At 44.6% G+C, this 21,579-nt stretch overlaps 1 protein-coding gene across 1 annotated transcript in view; it reads right to left on the minus strand.

Moving 5' to 3' along the window:
- The window catches only part of LOC142049907 (junction-mediating and -regulatory protein-like), a 107,461-nt gene that overhangs the window by 15,140 nt on the left and 70,742 nt on the right, over positions 1 to 21,579 (minus strand). The window contains exon 6 of the mRNA XM_075078099.1: positions 11,782 to 11,969. Coding sequence (XP_074934200.1) covers positions 11,782 to 11,969 — 188 coding nt within the window. The remainder of the gene's footprint in view (positions 1 to 11,781; positions 11,970 to 21,579) is intronic.

The raw sequence follows: 21,579 nt of genomic DNA on the forward strand, positions 1-21,579 counted from the left end.
CAAGGTCCTGCACCTGGGGCAGGGCAACCCCTGATATCAGTATAGGCTGGGGGATGAAGGGATTGAGAGCAGCCCTGCAGAGAAGGACTTGGGGGTACTGGGGGATGAAAAGCTGGACGTGAGCCAACAATGTGCACTTGCAGCCCACAAAACCAACCATATCCTGGGCTGCATCAAAAGAAGCATGGCCAGCAGGTTGAGGGAGGCGATTCTCCTCCTCTGCTCCACTCTGGTGAGACCTGAACTGGAGAACTGCATCCAGCTCTGGAGCCCTCAGCACAGGAAAGACATGGATCTGTTGGAGCAGGTCAGGAGGAAGGCCACAAAAATGGTCTGAGGGCTGGAACACCTCTCCTATGAAGAAAGGCTGAGAGAGTTGGGCTCCAGGGAGACCTTATTGCAGCCTTTCTATACTTAAAGAGGGCTTACAAGAAAGGTGAGGACCAACTTTTTAACAGTGCCTTTTGGATATGACAAGGGGTAATGGTTTTAAACTAAAGAAGCATAGATTTAGAGTAGAAATGTTTTACGATGAGGGTGGTGAAACACTGGAACAGGTTGCCCAGAGAGGTGGTAGATGCCCCACATCCCTGGAAACATTACGTGTCAGGCTGGATGGGGCTCTGAGCAACCTGATCTAGTTGAAGATGTCCCTGCTCACTGCAGGGGAGTTAGAACTAGATGACCTTTAAGGTCCCTTCCAACCCAAACTATTCTATTCAATGATTTTATGTTTGTTTGTGGGGTTTTTTCCTTGATGAAAAGAGTTTAATATAGCTGGAAAAGTTAATCCATTTAATTTGCAACTGAAAAATTACAAACTACTTAATTTCTGCGTCTTGAAGACAGCAATAATTTTTGAACATTATTAGAGAATCTGAAAGGCTTATTGTAATACTACTACTGATTTACCTTTGTAGTTTATTCTCTATTTACATGTTAAGTTAGATTAAAAGAATGTTTAAGGTAACAAGAAAAACCATATGTTAGGTTTGGTTTTGTGGATTTTTTTATTTGTTTTTGGTATTACTTGGGGGACACACTCTTCTGAAACATTTTCTCTTTAGCATCAATATTTGAATCCTTCTGATTAAGAGCAATAATGAAGGATATTTTAAGCATGTAAAGAAAGAGGGTAAACCAGACCAAAACATATTTGGTGCTGACTTTCATAGAATCATTTAGGTTGGAAAAGACCTTTAAGACCATTGAGTCCAACCATAAACCTAACACTGCCAAGTCCACCACTAAACCATCTCCCTAAGCACCACATCTACACGTCTTTTAAATACCTCCAGGGATGGTGACTCAACCGCTTCCCTGGGCAGCCTGTTCCAATGTTTGATAATCCTTTTGGTGAAGAAATTTTTCCTAATAGCCAGTCTCAACCTCCCCTGGTGCAGCTTGAGGCCATTTCCTCTCATCCTATCGCTTGTTACTAGGGAGAAGAGTCCAACACCCACCTCACTGCAACCTCCTTTCAGGTAGTTGTAGAGAGCCATAAAGTCTCCCCTCAGCCTCCTCCAGGCTAAACAGCCCCAGTTCCCTCAGCTGCTCCTCATAGGACTTGTTCTCTAGACCTTTCACCAGCTTTGTTGCTCTTCTTTGGACATGCTCCAGCAACTCTATGTCCTTCTTGTACTGAGGGGCCCAAAACTGAACACAGTATTTGAGGTGCAGCCTCACCAGTACTGAGTACAGGGGGATGATCACTTCCCTAGTCCTGCTGGCCACACTATTCCTGATACAATACCTCTTTGCACTAATGAAGAAACAACCTACTTTAATGTAATTAAGTCTCTATAACTTGAAATAATAAAAAAGACTAGGAGGGGCTGAAAACATGTTGCAGCACATCTGAATTTTCTTAACTAATTACAGAAATGGTTAAAAAAAAAAGGTTGCAATTTCATAGGGACAAATATGGGGTTCTACCTGTAGACAAGATTAAGTGACTGCAAACAAAGGATGAAGAAAAAATAACTAGGTAGCAACATTAAAAAAAAATTATTTGGATGATTATGGCAGATGACAAGCTGAACATAAACCAACAAACTCATATTCTGGCAAAAAAAGAAATCATAATTGGGTGTATGAGCAGAAACACAGCCTGCCACACATGTGAATTAATCCTTCCTTCTCAGCGCTGGGAAAGCAGGAGTATTATGTCCAGTCAGAGACAAAGTTCAAGAAAGATGTTGACCAACTGTATAGAATTCAGACAACATCAAGAAGTAATGTTCATTTATCTTTTAATCTCCTGACTGATTTCTGTAGTATCAAATTGTACTTCTATTGAAAGGACAGAAAGGAAGAGCTGAGCAACCATTTCAACCCTCATCACTGGATACACTACCATGTTTAAGACTAGTTATGTGAAGTATATGTACAAGAGATCTGTATTAGTATTATATTTAATTCCAGTGAGTCTTGCTTTCAGATTGAAAAGCATCTCAAGTAAAATCTTAGCTTCTCATTTAGTAAGCTCAGTATGTGCAGAGACCATATTTTATTATAAGCATTCTATGTAGTTATGACCTTATATTATAATAATAACAATAATCAAGCACACCAAGTAACCCTACATCAGCTGTCACTGCAACTAATTAACACCTGTTCTGGTATGGGCTATGCTTTAAACTGTGGGCTTGAAAAGTAGTAAAGGTGTCCTATTAAATGGACACAACATGTGAGGAAGCTTCCTAGATCAAAGCATGTGTTATGAACATGCCCGCAAAAGTTTCACCCACCAGTTGCTTCTCCCAGTCTGCTCATGATAAGGAATACTTTTCCTGGATGTAAAATAATTTGATTACTTCATAATAATTTTTTTCAAAGATATTTTTCTAGATGCCTTCCACATAATTTATTTTAACCTTGTGTCATGCTTTTAGCTGGGATAGAGTTAATTTTGTTCACTGTAGTTGGTATAGTGCTGTGTTTTCGACTTACTATGAGAATAATATTGCTAACATGCTGTCGTGGTTCAGCCTCAGTTGCCAACTAAACACCACGCAGCCGCTCGCTCAATCCCCTCACCCCTGTGGGACGGGGGAGAGAATCGGAAGAGCAAAATAACTTGTGGGTTGAGATAAGCACATTTTAATAATTACAATAAAAATAATAATTATAATAATAAAGATTAGGATAATAATAACAATAAAAATATAATAAAATGGAAAGGGGTGGGGAAGGAAAATAAAATCAGAAAACAAACGATACAACCGCTCACCACCTGCCGATTGATGCTGTCCATCCCTGAGCCGCGATTGCTTCCTTCCCCCCCCGGCCAGCTCCTCCCAGTTAACATACTGGGCATGACGTTACATGATGTGGAATATCCCTTTGGTCAGTTTGAATCTGCTCTCTTGGCTGTGCCCCGTCCCCTCCCAGCTTCTTGTGCACCCGGCAGAGCATGGGAAGCTAGGAAAGTCCTTGACTAGTACAAGCACTACCCAGCAACAACTAAAACATCTGTGTGTTAGCTCAACATTGTTTTCATGCTAAGTCCAAAGCACAGCACTATGCCAGCTGCAGTGACGAAAATTAACTCTATCCCAACTGAAACCATGACACACACTGATGTTTTAGTTGTTGCTAAGTAGTGCTTATACTAGTCAAGGACTTTTCCAGCCTCCCATGCTCTGCCAGATGCAGAAGAAGCCGGGAGGGTATGGGGCACAGCCAAGACAGCTGATCCAAACTGGCCAAAGTTATATTCCATATCATATGACGTCATGCCCAGTATATTAACTGGGGGGAGCTGGCCAGGGGAAGCAGCGATTGTGGCTCGGGGACAAGTGGTGTCGGTCAGCAGGTGGTGAGCAGGTGCATCACTTGTTTGCTTTTTTCCCTCCTCCCAAGGTTTCACCTCTTTCTCTCTCAATTTTTCTTTTAATTATATTATTATTCTTATTATTATTAATATTACTGTTTTATTTTAATTATTAAACTGTTCTTATTTCAACCCACGAATTTTCTTACTTTGGCCCTTCCGATTCTCTCCCCGATTCCACAGGGGTAGGGGGAGTGAGCGAGCGGCTGTGTGGTATTTAGTTGCTGACTGGGGCTAAACCACGACAGTCCTTTTCTGGCACCCACCGTGGGGCACAAAGGGTTTGAGATAATAACAGTTGCTGGTCACAGCATTGATTCACAGAATCACAGAATCCCAGGTTGGAAGGGACCTCAGGGATCATCTAGTCCAACCTTTCTAGGAAGAGCACAGTCTAGACAAGATGGCCCAGAACCCTGTCCAGACGAATCTTGGAAGTGTCCAATGTGGCTGAGTCAACCATTTCCCTGGGGAGATTATTCCAATGGTGACTATCCTCAGTGTGAAAAATTTCCTTCTCATGTCCAATCGGAATCTCCCCAAGAGCAACTTGTGTCCATTACCCCTTGTCCTCTCCGTGGGACTCCTTGTAAAAAGGGAGTCTCCATCTTCTTTGTAGCTACCCCTTAAGTACTGGTACATGGTAAGGAAATCCCCTCTAAGCCTCCTTTTCTCAAGGCTGAACAAACCCAGTTCTCCCAGCCTATCCTCGTATGGCAGGCTTCCCAGTCCTTTGATCATCTTGGTGGCCCTTCTCTGGACCCCTTCCAGCCTGTCCACATTCTTTTTGTATAGCAGGGACCAGAACTGTACACAGTACTCCAGGTGTGGCCTGACAAGCGCTGAGCAGAGCGGGATAATGACTTCTTTCTCTCTGCTGGTGATGCCCTTTTTGATGCAACCCAGCATCCTGTTGGCCTTCTTGGCTGCAGCAGCACCCTGTTTGCCCATATTGAGCTTCATCTGTTCTCAATATTAGTTTATCAGATAGATACTATGCTGATTTTGAAGTACATGTTAAAGATTGGTGTTGGGTTTTGTAGTTTCCTGTGCTCTGTAGTGATTAGAGATGTTTTGCCTGGGAGATTTGTTATTAAAACACTGGCCTTCAGCTTTGCTGGTTATTTGGGTCTTGCATGGAAGCCATTTTGTCTAAGGTTAATAAGCAATTTAAGAATATCATCCAGAGATCTGCCCCAAGGCTCCATAGCTATGGGTGGCAGGGTATGTGGGATAGTATGGGCAAATGCCTAAGACGGTGGGCGCCCCCAGTGTTGTGGGACCCCTGAACAAGTGCAGAATCCTGAAAGATTAGTAGAATATTTGGAGGAAGTATGTTGTCACCCTGGCAATTCCAGAGAGATACAAATCACTGCAATGTGCTGGGGCCTGGCCCATGCCTATTGAGCCCTGTTTAACACTATTCAGTACCCTCAAGGGGAAGGGAAGGCCTCTGGATCTAAAAAGACAAAGAAAAGGAAAGCAACAAGCACTACGGCCACTCCAACCCCCAAAACAGATCCTGCAGCCACTCAAACCCCAACAACAGGCACTGCAGCTGAATCAGAGAATCAACCCGTGCCAGTATCAGTCGTCCCTGAAGTACATCAAAACAACCAGCAGGTGGATCAGGCTGCCAAGATTGAAGTGGCTGAGGTGGATCTGGACTGGCAACATAAGGGTGAATTATTTGTAGCTCGGTGGGCCCATGACACCTCAGGCCATCAAGGGAGAGATGCAACATACAGGTGGGCTCGTGATCAAGGGGTGGACTTGACCATGGACGCTATTGCGCAGGTTATCCACGAATGTGAAATGTGCGCTGCAATCAAGCAAGCGAAGCGGGTAAAGCCTCTGTGGTATGGGGGACGATGGCTGAAATATAAATATGGGGAGGCCTGGAAAATTGACTATATCACACTCCCACAAACCTGCCAAGGCAAGTGCCATGTGCTCACAATGGTGGAAGCAACCACCGGCTGGCTGGAAACATATCCCGTACCCCGTGCCGCTGCCTGGAACACTATTCTGGGCCTTGAAAAACAAGTCCTGTGGCGACATGGCACCCCAGAGAGAACTGAGTCAGACAATGGGACTAATTTCTGAAAGAACCTCATAGACACCTGGGCCAAAGAGCACAGCATTGAGTGGGTGTATCACATCCCCTATCATGCACCAGCCTCTGGGAAAATTGAACGGTACAATGGACTGTTAAAGACTAAATTGAGAGCAATGGGTGGTGGGACATTTAAACACTGGGATACACATTTAGCAAAGGCCACCTGGTTACTCAACACAAGGGGATCTGCCAATCGAGCTGGCCCTGCCCAATCAGAAGCCTTACGTACTGTGGAAGGGGATAGAGTCCCTGTAGTGCACGTAAAAAATATGCTGGGCAAAACAGTCTGGGTTATTCCTGCCTCAGGCAAAGGCAAACTAATTCGTGGGATTGCGTTTGCTCGAGTACCTGGGTGCACTTGGTGGGTGATGCAGGAGGATGGAGGAGTCCGGTGTGTGCCTCAAGGGGATTTGATTTTGGGTGAAAACAGCCAATGAACTGTATGGTATGCTGTTAATTGCTATATAATTGTCGTGGTTTAGCTGGCAAGTCAACCCCACACAGTTACTTGCTCACTCCCCCACTGGTGGGATGGGGGGGAAGAATCAGAAGGGTAATGCTCGTGGGTTGAGATAAGAATAGTTTAATAATTCAAATTAAAAAAACAACAACAAACATGCAACGGAAAGGAAAATAATGAGATGCACGAAACCCCGGGGTGGGGGGTGGGCGGAGTGGGATGAACCACTGAAACAAGCTGCACACAACACAGCTGCTCACCACCCGCTGACCCAACAGCCACACCTCCCCGCGTTGCAACTGCCGCCCTTAATATACTGGTCATGGTGTCACATGGTATAGAATTAACATCCCATTGGCCAGTCGGGGTCAGCTGCCCCAGCCATAGCCCCGCCTCTCCCAGCCTCCTGCCGACGGGGCAGAGCGCAGGAATATGGAAAGGTCCACGACCACCACAGGCACTGCAGTGAAGAGAATTAACCCCTTCTGAGCCAAAACCAGCACAATAATGTATGTCATCTCATCTGTGGTTGCTATATGTCATATCAATGGTATCATAGTAGTAATCTCCCAAATTAATGAAAAATGGACTTTGATTGAACCAAGGAAAGTGCAGTGGTGATAGAACAAAGCCTGAGGTCAGTATGCAACAACAGCACACGCACTATCTCTCCTGCCTTGAAAAACTGTTACAATAGTTGGAGCCCAAAATCATGGACTAAATGAACATTTGCTGGACATTTGTGCATATCTTACAGACATTTTACAGGGGTGGTCCATAGTCTAAGGGGATGATAAATGATATCTGTGTATTTTATTAAAGGATGGGAAGGCGGGGTGCTGGTTGTATTGGATAGTATGGGACCTGAGCATGATGGAAATGGTATGGAAGAAGGGGTGGATACTGTAATGGTTTTAGCTGGGATAGAGTTAAATTTCTTCACTGTAGCTAGTATAGTGCTGTGTTTTGGACTTAGTATGAAAATAATGTTGATAACACATTGATGTTTTAGTTGTTGCTAATTAGCGCTTATACTAGTCAAGTACTTTTCCAGCTTCCCATGCTCTGCCGTGTGCACAAGAAGCTGGGAGGGGAGGGGACACAGCCAAGAGAGCTGATCCAAACTGACCAAAGGGATATTCCTTATCATATGACGTCATGCCCAGTATATTAACTTGGGGAAGCAGCAATTGCGGCTTGGGGACCAGCGGCATCGGTCGGCAGGTGGTGAGTGGTTGTATCACTTGTTGTTTGGTTTTCCTCCCTCCTCCAGAAGTTTCACCTCCCTCCCTACCTCTCTCTCTCGTTATTTTCCTTTTCATAATATTATTATTATTATTAGTGTTATTACAGTTTAATTTTAATTATTAAATTGTTCTTATTGTTCTTATCTCAACCCACGAGTTTTCTTACTTTGGCCCTTCTGATTCTCACCCCATCCCACAGGGGTTGGGGGAGTGAGCGAGCGGCTGTGTGGTGCTTAGTTGCTGACTGGGCCGAAACCACTACACCTTGACTCTTTGCTATAAATTTAGCTCCCTAATAAAACAGCTGTTTGTTTTATACGATAACCTAATTAATACTATTGTGCAGCCAGCTGGGGGTAGACCTGGATAACAATAGAGAGATATTGTGCATGAAAAATCCGTAACTAGCTTTCAAGAAATAAGAAAATTCAAGTATTGAGACTGCTATTATAATCTTATTTTTGAATAACTAAGTCATCAACACAAAGGAACATCAGGAAATGATTGCTTAACAAATGTAAATAGGTTTGTATAAAAAAATTATGAGAATCAACAGTTTATAATCATGTTAGTACAGTGAAAGAACAACAATCTCAGTAAAACCATACATTTAAAAAACTCTGGCTCAGTAATTCAGAATCACAACTGAAAGAGGTTTCTAACAAACCTTTAGCAAAAGTTTCTAAATAAAGGTTTGGTACAATTATTGGATGACATTATTAAAAATAAAAGCATCAACTGTAAAAACAGAGAAAGAATTTAAAAAAAGAAAAATAGAGACTATAGTCACAGAAGATTATATTTATATTACATAAAATCTTATTCTACACACAGTAATTGATTCCCTTTCACTGCACTATCACCTCAACAGACAAGATTTTTCAAATACCTGGATGATGAAACTACCTCCTCCAAAAAATAAAAACCAACAATAAAGAATTTTTTGCTATTGTTTCCTTAATCATAATATCTGCTGCTAGAAAGGAGGCATTCTCCTTAAGGGAGTCTTCAGTTGTGAGGAAGAGGAATAGTGGTGGTGTCAGGAATACAATCTGAAAATCATTAAGCAGAATCTCATCTCAGTTCAGCGATAAATGTTTCTTAAGCCAGAAGCTTCCAGCCAGTTCCAGACAGCTCCAAGATGGACCCCACCGCTAGCCAAAGCTGAGACCATCAGCAACGGTGGTAGTGCCTCTGTGATAATATATTTAGAGAAGGGGAAAAAGCTGTTGTGCAACAGCAGCTGGAAGAGAGAGGAGTGAGAATATGTGAGAGGAACAATTCTGCAGAGACCAGTGTAAGTGAAGGAGGGAGAGGAGGTGCTCCAGGCACCAGAGCAGAGATTCCCCTGCAGCCCATGGTGAAGACCATGGTGAGGCAGGCTGTCCCCCTGCAGCCCATGGAGGTCCACAGTGGAGCAGATATCCACCTGCAGCCCATGGAGGACCCCATGTGGGAGCAGGTGGATGTGCCTGAAGGAGGCTGTGACCCCATGGGAAGCCCGTGATGGAGCAGGCTCTTGGCAGGACCTGGGACCCCATGGAGAGAGGAGTCCACACTGGAACAGGTTTTCTGGCAGGACTTGTGACCCCATGGGGGACCCATGCTGGAGCAGTTTGTGAAGAACTGCAGCCTGTGGGAAGGACCCACACTGGAGCAGTTTGTGGAGGACTGTCTCCCGTGGGAAGGACCCCATGCTGGAGCAGGGGAAGAGCATGAGGAGGAAGGAGCAGCAGAGACAACACGTGATGAACTGACCACAACCCCCATTCCCTGTGCCCCTGCACTGCTCGGGGGGGGGAGGTAGAGAATTTGGGAGTAAAGTTGAGTCAGGGAAGAAGGGAGGGGTGGGGAGAATGTGTTTTAAGATTTGGTTTTATTTCTCATTATCCTACTCTGATTTGATTGGTAATAAATTAAACTGATTTCTCCAAGTTTTGCCTGTGATGGCAATTGCTGAGTGTTCTCCCTGTCCTTATCTTGACCCACGAGCCTTTTGTCACATTTTTCTCCCCGTCCAGTTGAGGAGGAGGAGTGATAGATGGGCTTGGTGGGCACCTGGTATCCAGCCAAGGTTAACCCACCACATAAGTTTAGTAGGGCTCCTCATTATTCAGCAGTATTAAGAGCAGCTACAGTAAATATCTCTAATGTAAATGTCCATCAAAATGGCTATGTTCTTTTCTCCCCAACAAGTGCTGCAAAATGGCACACAACTGATTCAGCTTATTCTTTTTGCTCACATCAGAATCTTTGATTTCCTCCTGCAAGTTTAAATACATGTTATTCTAATCTGTGGTTTCTTTACTAGCTGAAAGCTAAGTATCTCACTGCAGCCCTCAACTGCAGATAATGATACATTGGTCAATGAAATCAGTAGAGAGCTAGAACTAGTTCTGAGAGTGCTGTGATGTTCAGCAGTGAAGTTCCACATAGACACATTACCTCAGGTCCTGAAAGCAGTATAGCCACATTCTTCCAGCAGAATGTTGAGCAGGCATGACTAGATCACACCTGCACACAGACTCACATGAGCATTACTACCATATACATCTCTACATCATGTCTCTGTGCACAAGTAGGCATGCTGCAACTATTGATACAACCTAGAACAACTAATTCCTTCAGCTTAAATAAGGTATTTTATCATAGAATAACCTGGAAACAAATGAACCAGTTGAAGGTGACTAGTTAATTATATAGCTAAGAAGGCACGCTAAAAAAAAACCAACTCTGCTCCTGCTTCAGGGTCACTTCTCAACTTGTTAACTCCTGTAAGTTAAGTGAGGAACAGCAACCAGCCTTTTGCTTTTAAACAGGTTTGTGTACTCCAGAAGGTGCCAGTATTGTCTTTTGATACTCAGGAGAAAACAGCATAACTATTCTAACGTAGCCTATATTGATTAGCATAACATGACAGACAGGATCTATTCCTTAAAGTACTAAAAAGCCCAGCTTCTTGATACTTTTTTCTTTTTACAAAATCACATAAAACATACTCAATGACTCTGAGCAAACTACTTTCCATAACTGGCTAACAAGAGATTTCTTTTATAATAATTTATTTACAGTCTTCTCCATATTGTGTTAATCAGCGACAAGACAGTGACTGAAGAAATATAAAAATCCAAAATATAAGATGTATCAACTACTGTTTTGCTTCAGATATAGGTATAAAAATAGATATATTACTTATGAAGGAGAGGAAAGATCTGAATGTTTTACCCTCAACCTACTAGAACTGTTTACATAACGGTGTCATCTCCCTTATCAAGTGACATGACTGGGAGCATACAACCACCCCAACCCCTGATCCTAATTTAGAATGAGGTCTCAACTGAGACGTCTATCTACATTGCCTTATAGTATATAGCATGGGGTGAAAACCTATTTTTTAACAAGTATTACGCTGCTCTCTCAAAACTTTGATCTATTCTACTCATTAAGCTATCTATCTTGTTTATTAATAATGCGTATTGAAGTAACCATAAACTGGTAGGGAACTGTAAACAAGTCATTCTGGGAAAAAAAGGAATGAACATATTTACCTACATTCAATACAGAATTTCAAAACATTAGCTATATTAAAACAATTTTTTGCACAACATCCCAACCATGTAACACAAAGAAAAGTGGCCCTAAATAGCACACCTAGTTTTATAAATTAAGAATATATACTGGATTTCGTGTATATTTCCTGAATATAGAGAATCAATGACGCATGACATAAGTTTAAAAGGATAAGATGAGAGAATGAAAATAGAACTCATTAGTGAGAAAACATGCTTGATTCTCTTCCGCAAATACTACTCTCTGTAAAAACATGCATTCTAGCATGTACTTTCCACATGAAAGTATTCCAATTAGTTAACAGAAACAAGCTTATTTGTTGACGTCTAAGTGATTAAAAGCTCCTTTAAAGATAAAGGGTAAACTGAATCTTAAATATATCAATTTAATAATACATGCTATTGTACTTGGTACTCTGTAAAACAACTTTTAGTAAGTAGCAAATATAATCCACGAAAATTCTGAGACTTGGAAGTTGTATCTGAAATGAAATCTTTTGAAGTTTTAATAAATTTGCTAATTATGCTAGGAATTTGCAATTTAATAATACCTTCTTATTTCTGAGGTAGGCTTTCTTGGCTGAAATACGTCCACGCCTTGCTTCCAGATGGCGGATTTTTTGTTGTAATTTTTGCAGCTCCTCTTTTTGCAAGCATACAGATGTTGCCATATCTTCTTTTTCAAGCATGGCTTCCATACTTTCGTAAGTGTCATAATATACCACTTCATCTCTCTTCTCTGTTTTAAAAACGTCAGCAATGAAAAAGTCAAATCAATAGTTTGTATTTGATTAACATTTTGTTTTGTTCAACAACAACCCCCCCACTGAGTTGCAAGATTTAATGTAGAAGAACGCTGTAGTCCTTTCAGAGGAAGAGCAAAACCAAAAGGTCAGAGGAAAAGCACTAAAGAGCAAAGCACTGTAGGGCTTTAAATTTTTTATGATGAACAGAAATCAATACCAATGAAGCACAGCCTGGTATTCAGGTAAGCTCAGAGCATTAAAGAACAAATGCAACTGTAAATGTACACTTGTGTCTGTAGTCTAACTCGATCACAATGTCCACACATGTCTTTGGGTCTATTAACTAACACAAGGGACCCACAATGTGCAGCAATATCCTCTGGTCTTCACTACAAAGTTCGGGATATACAGACTCTCTTAAGTCTTTGGCATGAGATTCTCCTGCCAAAACCTACTATTAATTTAATGAAAGGGGAATTAGACAACAAAACACCAAAAATCCTCTTCGGAGGTTTTTGACCTCCCAGTCATTACTACTGCTAAGAGGCTGCAGTGGGAGGGTAACTTCAAGGCAATCCTTCAAAGCATTACAGGCCTGAAAAGGAGGTCATTACTAATAGTTCTATCAACACTCATCATTTTTAGCCTCCTGAGTGAAGCATTCAGTATAACATTGAGCTCATTTCTGAATGTTGCCTTCTCATCTCTTGCCAAGAAGGAAAGAGTGATTATTTTAAGTCCTTGCAGAATGTTGGGATAAAGAAGAAGCAAAGACCTCTTATTCCTTATTTCACTGGCATACCAAGTAGGATATTTTTGTAATACACCAAGAGGGATATGCATTACTGCTGGCTGAAACAGGTAGATACAGCTGGCATGACTGTCAAGTGCCTACTCTGCAGCACCACCAAACCTTCTAATTTCACCTTCATCAAATACCTTTCAGGAAGACTGTAACTTCCTCCTACTTCTGCTACTAGATTATTTGAGGAGAGGGGCAGAGCTTTTTTGAGAACACTGTCTATTTTAAAAGCTGTTGTCACTCCATGTTATTTGTGTGTAAGGTCTCTGCTACAACCAAAATTCTGATTGTGTCATGCTAATTTCAGCTCAGCACAGGATATGGCAGAACATCACTATGTTAACCCTAAAATAAAAACTAATAGAAACAGACCTACTTGAGTCCTTACTTTAGTTCTCAGTTAAAAAAAAGAAATACATAAAATTTCATCCATTTGTAAAACAGGCAAGTCATTAGAACCCACTTTGAGACAGTGAGCAAAAACAAAACTCATGGCTAACAACTATATTTTGCAACACACTCTTAAAATGGAAGAATTTACATGGAATTTTTATTTTAGAACACTTTCATGCAGAGTTAAAGATAGGAATTTACAAGTGAAACCCCAATAGCTCAGCTGCAAATGAGTCAAATCTCCCAGTTCTAAAATATAATGCTAGTTTATGTTTTATTGTTTGAAAAAAAAACAACCCAAGACAACAAAAAAAACCATTGGCAACTCTTTTGGAACCTCCATCAAACATTCCAGGAGTTTTCTACAAACAGCTTTTGAGTTTTTCAAATGCCTATAAATTTGGCAAGTGCTTAAGCTCCTAACGACTCCACCACTTACAATAAAAAGATTAGAATTGTTCCTCTTTAGATACCATTTGCACTTGTTCAACCCACCCCCCAACCAAAGCAGGAACCAACTATCACATTCTCTGTTGACAGCAATGCATCCACCACAAAAAAAAAATCTTACAAGGATGTATGGATAGTTTGTACGGATAGGATAAGACCCTTTAAAATTCTAACGTAGTAAATTCACATTTTGTGAATTACAGTGCAGGTATTTGGTTAATGACAGTAAAAAACTAGTACTGTTGTTTATAGTATGACAATTATCATTTGATACTTTTCAGATCCAATGTGCTGAATTTGCAAAAGAAAATGTTTTTATTCTAGCTTATGACCTTGCAAATTCAAACTGGCAGTCAAATCAAATTATGCTCTCAAAAAATTCTCAGTTTGGACTTCATTAGTAGTTCTGCAGATGTTCCTCAAATCAGAACAGAATCCAAAACTCTCAGAAATATATCTGCAGAACCAATACAGTCAAAGAGTAAAGAATAGCAACAGCCTCTAGAAGTCACTAAGACTCATGTATTTAAAATCATACAGATGTGCTCAATTAAAAGGCTATTACTTTACTGACTATAATTACACTTTAAAAAAGAAGCATAACAGAAGATGCAATGGACCATTCTTTTCTAATTGACTCCATAGGAAACAACACATATTAAAAGACCACTATATTTTGGAGATGCTTTCATTCAGATTAGGTACAGAACAGTTTTGAAGAGATGTAGCCAATTCAGTGTAACATTCCTCACAAGATTGTTTTATTCCCCCTGCCTGAGTAAAGTCTGAAGAGATAATTTCACCCCTTGAGCAAAATACAATTTAGGAATTGTATTTTTCACTTTCTGTCCTATGGGATATAACTGAGAGTTGTTAAAAAACAGTAACTCCATCTAACATCGACAACTGATTAAAAAAAAATCCTTTTAGATTTTATATTAAAGAATAATTTAAATTAACAAACTTAAAACAGCAAAGGAAGCCAGAACAGTGAACTGTTCTGTTCCCATGGGGGAAGGAGAGGGTTGGTTGTTTAGCTGACTGGGGGTTTTATTTTCAGTCAGATTGGGGGTTTCTTTTGAGATTTCTGGGGAAAATATTAGTGACAAGTCATAATGACCTATGGTGTTTTTACAGCAAACTTAATCTCTGAGGGCCCTTAGGTTTTACTATCACTACATCAAAGAGAAAGGATTTTGATACACATTTTTTCTCAGCCTCCTGTTCAAGGGATTTCCTTTGGTCTGCAGGTAAGAAAACCATACAGCGTCTTCAGTACCAAAATTAAATGTCTGATTTCCCAAGTACAAACATCTATCTCTAAAGCACTAAACTAGCTCTCCACAGAGGCAAAGCTGTCACATTTCTTTGAAGTCATTTACAGAACTTTCAGTCCTCATCCTCCATACATGCAGTTAATGTTGCCATCACAGGGCTGAGAGGAGATTCACAGAACACTGAGAAGAATCCGTGATACCTATGTTTTCTCTTTTTCCAGAGGCAACTCGCAATACAACTCAGCTTCAAATCTCTCTCTTAAGTGACTTTTCTATCCATAACAAAATTTGCTATGCAAGCCCTATGCACTAAACAATAAAACAGAGCTTGCATGAATAAAAACATTAAGTATAGAAAGGTCCAAAGGACAGAACTGGATTCAAAATGCTGTATGATTTACCTGTACCATTTCCATAGTTTGTAAGTACACAGGATATAGTAGGTTCTAAATCAATGACATAGCAATACAACAAGCTTCAAAGTTTAGCTGAAGGATTCTGATTTGCAGGAATATCTTTTGAAAACCAATCACTTCAAAGAAATGAATAATGCCAATGCAAATTTTTTTAATGAGACAAGTCCAGTAATTAAAACATTTCCTCCTCCCTAAAGTTTTCCAAACCTTACATAGTATCTTATATGCTTACTTCCAAACGTGGACAACGAGAACCAGACCAAAACTTCTGTATGTGTATGTATATGCCTTATGAACAGATGTTGTGGGGGATGAGCGAGGCAGACGGGGCTTGGGCGTTGCTGGGGCAACGGCGGGAGATTTAAACGGCTCCCTAAGGAGTGTGACGAACAGGGTGTGGTGTGGTAGTTTGTGCAGGCAGGGCGAGCAGGCAGCTGGTGAGCTCTCCTCGTGGTCTATGCTCCCCCGGAATAGACTTAGCCATGGTCTCCTCTCGGGCAAGAGCTATTGCCAGGAGGCATGTGGCAACGCAGACAGAACTCCCACTAAAACATGCAGCCACCCAGGTCTCTGGCTGCAGGGAGTGCCAGAGCCTTCCTCCAGTTATGGAGGGCTCCTGAGACAGGACCTGTGTGAGCAGGTGGAGGATCTGCTCAGCATGGTGGCAGAGCTGAAAGAGGAAGTTGTGAGACTGAGGAGTATCAGGGAATGCGAGAGGGAGATAGACTGGAGGAGCCACTCCCTACCATCCCTGAGACAAGCACACCAGATAGAAGCATCAAGAGGAGTGGCCCCCCTGCCCTCGTGCTGCCAGGCAGAGGGAGGGGACCCAAGAGACAAGATGGATGCAGATTCCTGCTCGGTGCAGTAGGCAAATCCTCTCCTGGCTGACTTTGCCCCCCCAGGTGCCCTTATACAATAGGTATGGGGCTCTGGAACCTGAGGGCCAGGAGGATGAAGATACAGTGATCCACCCAAGGGGTTGACTAGAGGGAACCAGTCAGCCCCATGCATTACAACGGCCACTGGTAAGAAAAAAAGAAGGGTAATTGTTGGAGGTGACTCCCTTCTGAGGGGGACAGAGGGCCGGATATGCTAACTGGACCCATCCCATACAGAAGTCTGCCTCCCTGGGGCAAGGATAAGAGACATTACCAGGAACCTCCCTAGGCTAGTAAAAGGATCTGATTATTATCTGCTAGTGGTTGCTCAAGTCGGCAGTGATGAGGTAGCTGAGAGAGGTGCAAAGACAATCAAAAGGGACCTTAGAGAACTGGGGCGATTGCTTGAAGGATCAGGAGCACAGGTAGTGTTTTCCTCTATCCTATTGGTAGCTGGGAGACATATGGAAAGGAAGTCCCATCTCATTAACATGTGGGTCAGAGGCTGGTGCCAGTGGTGGAATTTTGGGTTTTTTTGATCATGGGGCAGTTTACATGGCACCAGGCCTGCTTGGAGACAGGTGGGGTTCACTTGTTGCAAAGGGGGAAAAGGATTCTGGCTCAGGAGTTAGCAGGCCTTGTTGAGAGGGCTTTAAACTAGATATGAAGGGGGAAGGGGATAAAACCAGGCTTGCTAGGAATGAGCCTAGGGGTGGCATACCTGTGTTGGAGAAGAGATCAATAGATCAATTGAAGTGCATTTATACCAATGCACACAGAATGGGCAATAAACAGGAGGAGCTGGAAGCCATCGTGCGTCAGGGAAACTATGATGTGGTTGTCATCATGGAAACAGGGTGGGATGACTCGCACAACTGGAGCGCTGCAATGGATGGCTACAAGCTCTTTAGAAGTGACAGGCAAGGAAGGAGAGGTGGAGGGGTAGCCTTGTATTTTAGAGAGTGTTTTGACTGTCTAGAACTTAATGATGGTAATAAGGTTGAGTGCTTATGGGTAAGGATGAGGGGGAAGGCCAATAAGGCAGACATCCTGGTGGGAGTGTTATAGACCACCCAACCAGGATGAGGAGACAGATGAAGTACTCTACAAGAAGTTGGCTGAAGTCTCACAATCTCTAGCCCTTGTTCTCGTGGGAGACTTCAACTTACCAGATGTCTGCTGGAAATACAACACAGCAGAGAGGAAGCAGTCTCGGAGGTTCCTGGAGTGTGTGGGAGGTAACTTCCTGACGCAGCTGGTAAGTGAGCCAACCGGGGAGGTGCCCTGCTGGACCTGCTGCTTACGAACAGAGAAGGCCTGGTGGGTGATGTGGTGCTTGGAGGCTGTCTTGGGCTCAGCGACCATGACATGATAGAGTTCTGGATTCTTGGAGAAGTAAGGAAGAGGGTCAGCAAAACCACTACCCTGGACTTCAGAAGGGCAGACTTTGGATTGTTAAGGAGTCTGGTTAACAGAGTCCCTTGGGAGATGTAGGGGAATAGACAGGGATCGGCGACTGGAAGATCACGGGATGTGACAGAAAGATAGACTCCTCCCCATAGGAGTGGCAGGAACAGGAAGCGCAAGAGCTATATAAGCGTGTGACGCAGTTAAATAAACGGACATTTTGTATCCATCATATTGATGTCTGTGCATCACTGTCCCCAGGGTGGGTAGAGCCCTGTGTCCCGGAGATGCGGCCCAAGATAAGTTCTCCCGTAGAAGCGTACAGCAACAAGTGGTGACCCCGATGTGATCAGCGGGGCGGCATGGCAAGTTCGCCAGGGGGAAAAGATAGCTTGGGGCACGCAGGGGCGGGACGGGGAGCCGCAGGACGGCGGGCGCGCCATGGAATCAGTCGTAAAGGTACTGAAGGGATTGGGGAAGGAATATGGAACTTCGATTTCGAAGGCGCCTACCTCAAAGGCCATCCAATGGGTGATTATGCAGGGGCTCATACGGAGCCCTGCAGACATATTTAATAAGGATAATTGGGTGAGAATTAAAGAGGAGTTAGCCGAAAGGGCTATGATGGGAAAACCCCAGTACATACAGCTCTGGAGAAAGATACACCGACTACTATTGAAAGCTCAGGATGATCAGGAGACGTGGCGGCAGGCGCGGCTGTGCCTGCACGGTGCTACAGGCGACAGTAGCCCGGAAATAGACCCAGGATGGGCAGTGGGGACGCAGACAGGGGCAAGCATTGCGGGGGATGGGGAAGAAGCGGAGAGTTTGGACGGAGTAGCCTGGCCAACTACTCAGTCTGAGGCTCCCAAAGAGGTGGATCGGGAAGCGGCGGTGTTCCCTGTTGAGCCAGCAGGACCTTTGGAACGCCCCCCTGCATACCCCTGGGACGATTTGGCGCAGGCGCGGGTACTTGCGCGCGGGGAGGGGGACGTGGCGGCGGGCGCAGCGGGAGTGACGGAGCGGAAGGAGAAAGATTATCAGCGCCGGCAGCGGCACCGCCCTCTGCCCGACCCTCGAGACTGGCTCCCGGGGCAACCCTTGAGATGGGAGTCGGACGAGGAGGGGGATTGGAGTGACTGGAGGGGAGGACAGGGTGGGTATAGAACAACCTCGAGTAGCAGCGAATCAGAAGTTGGGGGAGAAACCGATGTCCACATGTGGGAAGATGGGGCAGATTGCCTGCAGCGCTCAAAAAAGAGGCATAAGGCAGCAGGGACTCGGAGGACCAGTCAGAGTGAGGGAGGAGAGGGACCGCCAAAAGGGGAGGTCCGGAGCGCTGCAGCTCCGGAGGGGTCCGCGGAGGACGTGCTGCGGCAGCTGCAGCAGGCTATGGGCGCACTAGGGGAAGTAACTCGGCGGCAGGCAGGACTCTTAACGAAGGGTGCGCCCCAGCGACAGTCAGTCGAGTTACCTAACTGGCGGCTGATAGCCAGAGATTGTAGCCTCGATGGAGTAAGGATAGAGATGCCTGGGATATTCCCTGTCCGGATAGCTCCTGGAGGAGGGGCAGGGAGCTGCAAGCGGTAACGGAGAGTTCCCACAGAGCGTATAGTGGAGTGGGCAGGTATGAAAAAAAAGCAGAACCTTGGCAAAAGATACAGCAAGGACTAGCAGAGCCATTTACAACGTTTTGTGACAGGTTGCAGAAGGCTATTATAGAATCAGAATTGCCACAAGCAGCCAAGGAGGCAGTCCTTATGGATTGCCTCCAAAGTCAAGCAAATCCGCAAACACAAGATGTCCTCCGCACCCTGGCGGTGGGGGCATCATTGGGTCAAACCATCAGGCATGTCTTGCGCCAGGAGACGTTGAATCAGCATGGTGCTGTGGGAGCGCACATCTGCTAGAACCCTGACTGTGGAAGCGAAGAAAGGGTGCTGGTGCAAGTGGCCGGGGTGGGGCTGAGATGTCACTTGTGTGGACGGCAAGGGCACTTTAAAGCTGGGTGCCCGCTAGGGGAAAGGGGAGGATGTAATGGAGGAGGAGCGCGCCCAGTAGGGAGGTGCTGGGTGTGTGGGAAGCCAGGACACCTGGCAAGAGATTGTCCAACCACAAAGCCGGGAAACGGTCAAAGGAGGGCGAAGCGAGGGGGATTTGCGCTTCCTGTGAGTCAAATGGCCCCCGTCATGGTGCCAGTGCCAGGACCTTGGCCCACCGTAGCAGGCCAAGGGGGAGTGAACCTTCAGGCAGGGGAGCAGAACCAGCAAGATTTGCAGGTTACAGCCCCTGCATGGCCTTGGTCATAGGCTGTGACGAGAGACCCATGGCAGCGGTGATGATTACCCCGCAAGAGCTGAGTTGCCCGGCACGGATATGCCTGGGAATGTTAGTGGATACCGGGGCGGATGTCACAGTGATGCCACTCAAACGGTGGCCACCAACTTGGCCCCTCGCCATGGGAAAGCGTATAATAGGGGTAGGAGGAGAACAACAGACGAGGACTAGTACTTGCCCTGTAAAACTCGAAGTCATGGACGAGGAGGCAGGGAAGCTCCTCACGGCCGTAGTGACCATACTAGTAGCAGATGGGGTAGCAAGCCCCTTGCTGGGGCGGGACGCCCTTGCCCAGATGGGGATCGGGTTGAAAAATTTAGCATAAGGGCCACTGCCTCAGAGGGGCTTCGTCACCACAAGTTAGTGTGGAAAACCAAACAGCCCGTCTGGGTGGAGCAGTGGCCCCTGAGAACAGAGAAAACAGAGGCTGTAAGAGCTATAGTAAAACGAGAGCACGAAGCAGGGCACCTAGAGCCCTCGATGAGCCCGTGGAACACCCCTATCTTTGCTGTAAAAAAGAAAGATAAAAACCAATGGAGGATGCTGCATGACCTTAGAGCAGTAAATCAGCAAATGGAGGACATGGGGCCTCTCCAACCCGGCCTACCAGATCTGAGTGCTGTCCCGAAAGGATGGCGAGTCATTGTTTTAGATATCAAAGACTGCTTCTTCAGCATTCCACTACATCCAGATGATAGAAAGAGATTTGCCTTTACTCTGCCCGCGGTGAACCGCACAGAACCAGGTAGTAGATGGCAGTGGACAGTACTTCCGCAGGGGATGAAAAATTCTCCAGCGATCTGCCAGAGGTATGTGGCTTCTGCATTGCAGCAAGTAAGGCAACAGTATCAGGAGAGAATCTACATGATCCACTACATGGATGACGTCCTCATAGCTGCGCCCACCGAGGCATTGTGTGAACAAGTCTTTTCAGACACCCAAAGGGGCCTTGCGGGACAGGGCCTCAAGGTAGCTGAGGCAAAGGTACAGCGAGGACCAGTGTGTGGATTTCTGGGTGCTAGAATAGAAGGGGATTGCAGACAAGCTCAGCCTATTAAACTTACACCTAAAGTTAAAAGTTTACACGATGTACAGAAGCTGGTAGGAGCACTGCAGTGGTTGTGGACATTCATGCGCATCACAGGTGAGGAGATGCAACCTTTCTATGCGTTGCTGAAAGGGACCGACCCATGGGAGCCCAGGAGTTTAGACCCTGAGACAGTCCAGCAGTTGCAGATGATAGAACGTCGAATGCAAAAGGAAGGAGTATGGCGGTGGGACCCCCAGGAGGAATTAATTGCAGGTTGGATTCTGACTGCCGGTGGAGGATTAGGATTGCTATATCAAATACGGGCAGGGGAAGAAAAACCACTGCAATGGGTATATCAGAAGGTTCCCAAGGATGCATTCTCCACAAAAGTCAAGGTAGCTGGGGGAATGATTTGGCGTCTGCGACGGGAAAGCAAGGGAATCTTTGGGAAGGAGCCAGATAAGCTCACGGTGCCGTGGAATGGGGAGAAATGGTGGAAGGTGGTAGAGAGTGAAGAGGATATACAATTGGCGGTATACTCGTACCCAGGGAAAATCGTCACAGGCACGGTACAGAGGTGGGCCGAGACAGCCAAAGTGGTGGATTTGAG

The sequence above is a fragment of the Phalacrocorax aristotelis genome, chromosome W (genome assembly GCF_949628215.1).
Source record: "Phalacrocorax aristotelis chromosome W, bGulAri2.1, whole genome shotgun sequence".
Classification (NCBI taxonomy): Eukaryota; Metazoa; Chordata; class Aves; order Suliformes; family Phalacrocoracidae; genus Phalacrocorax; species Phalacrocorax aristotelis.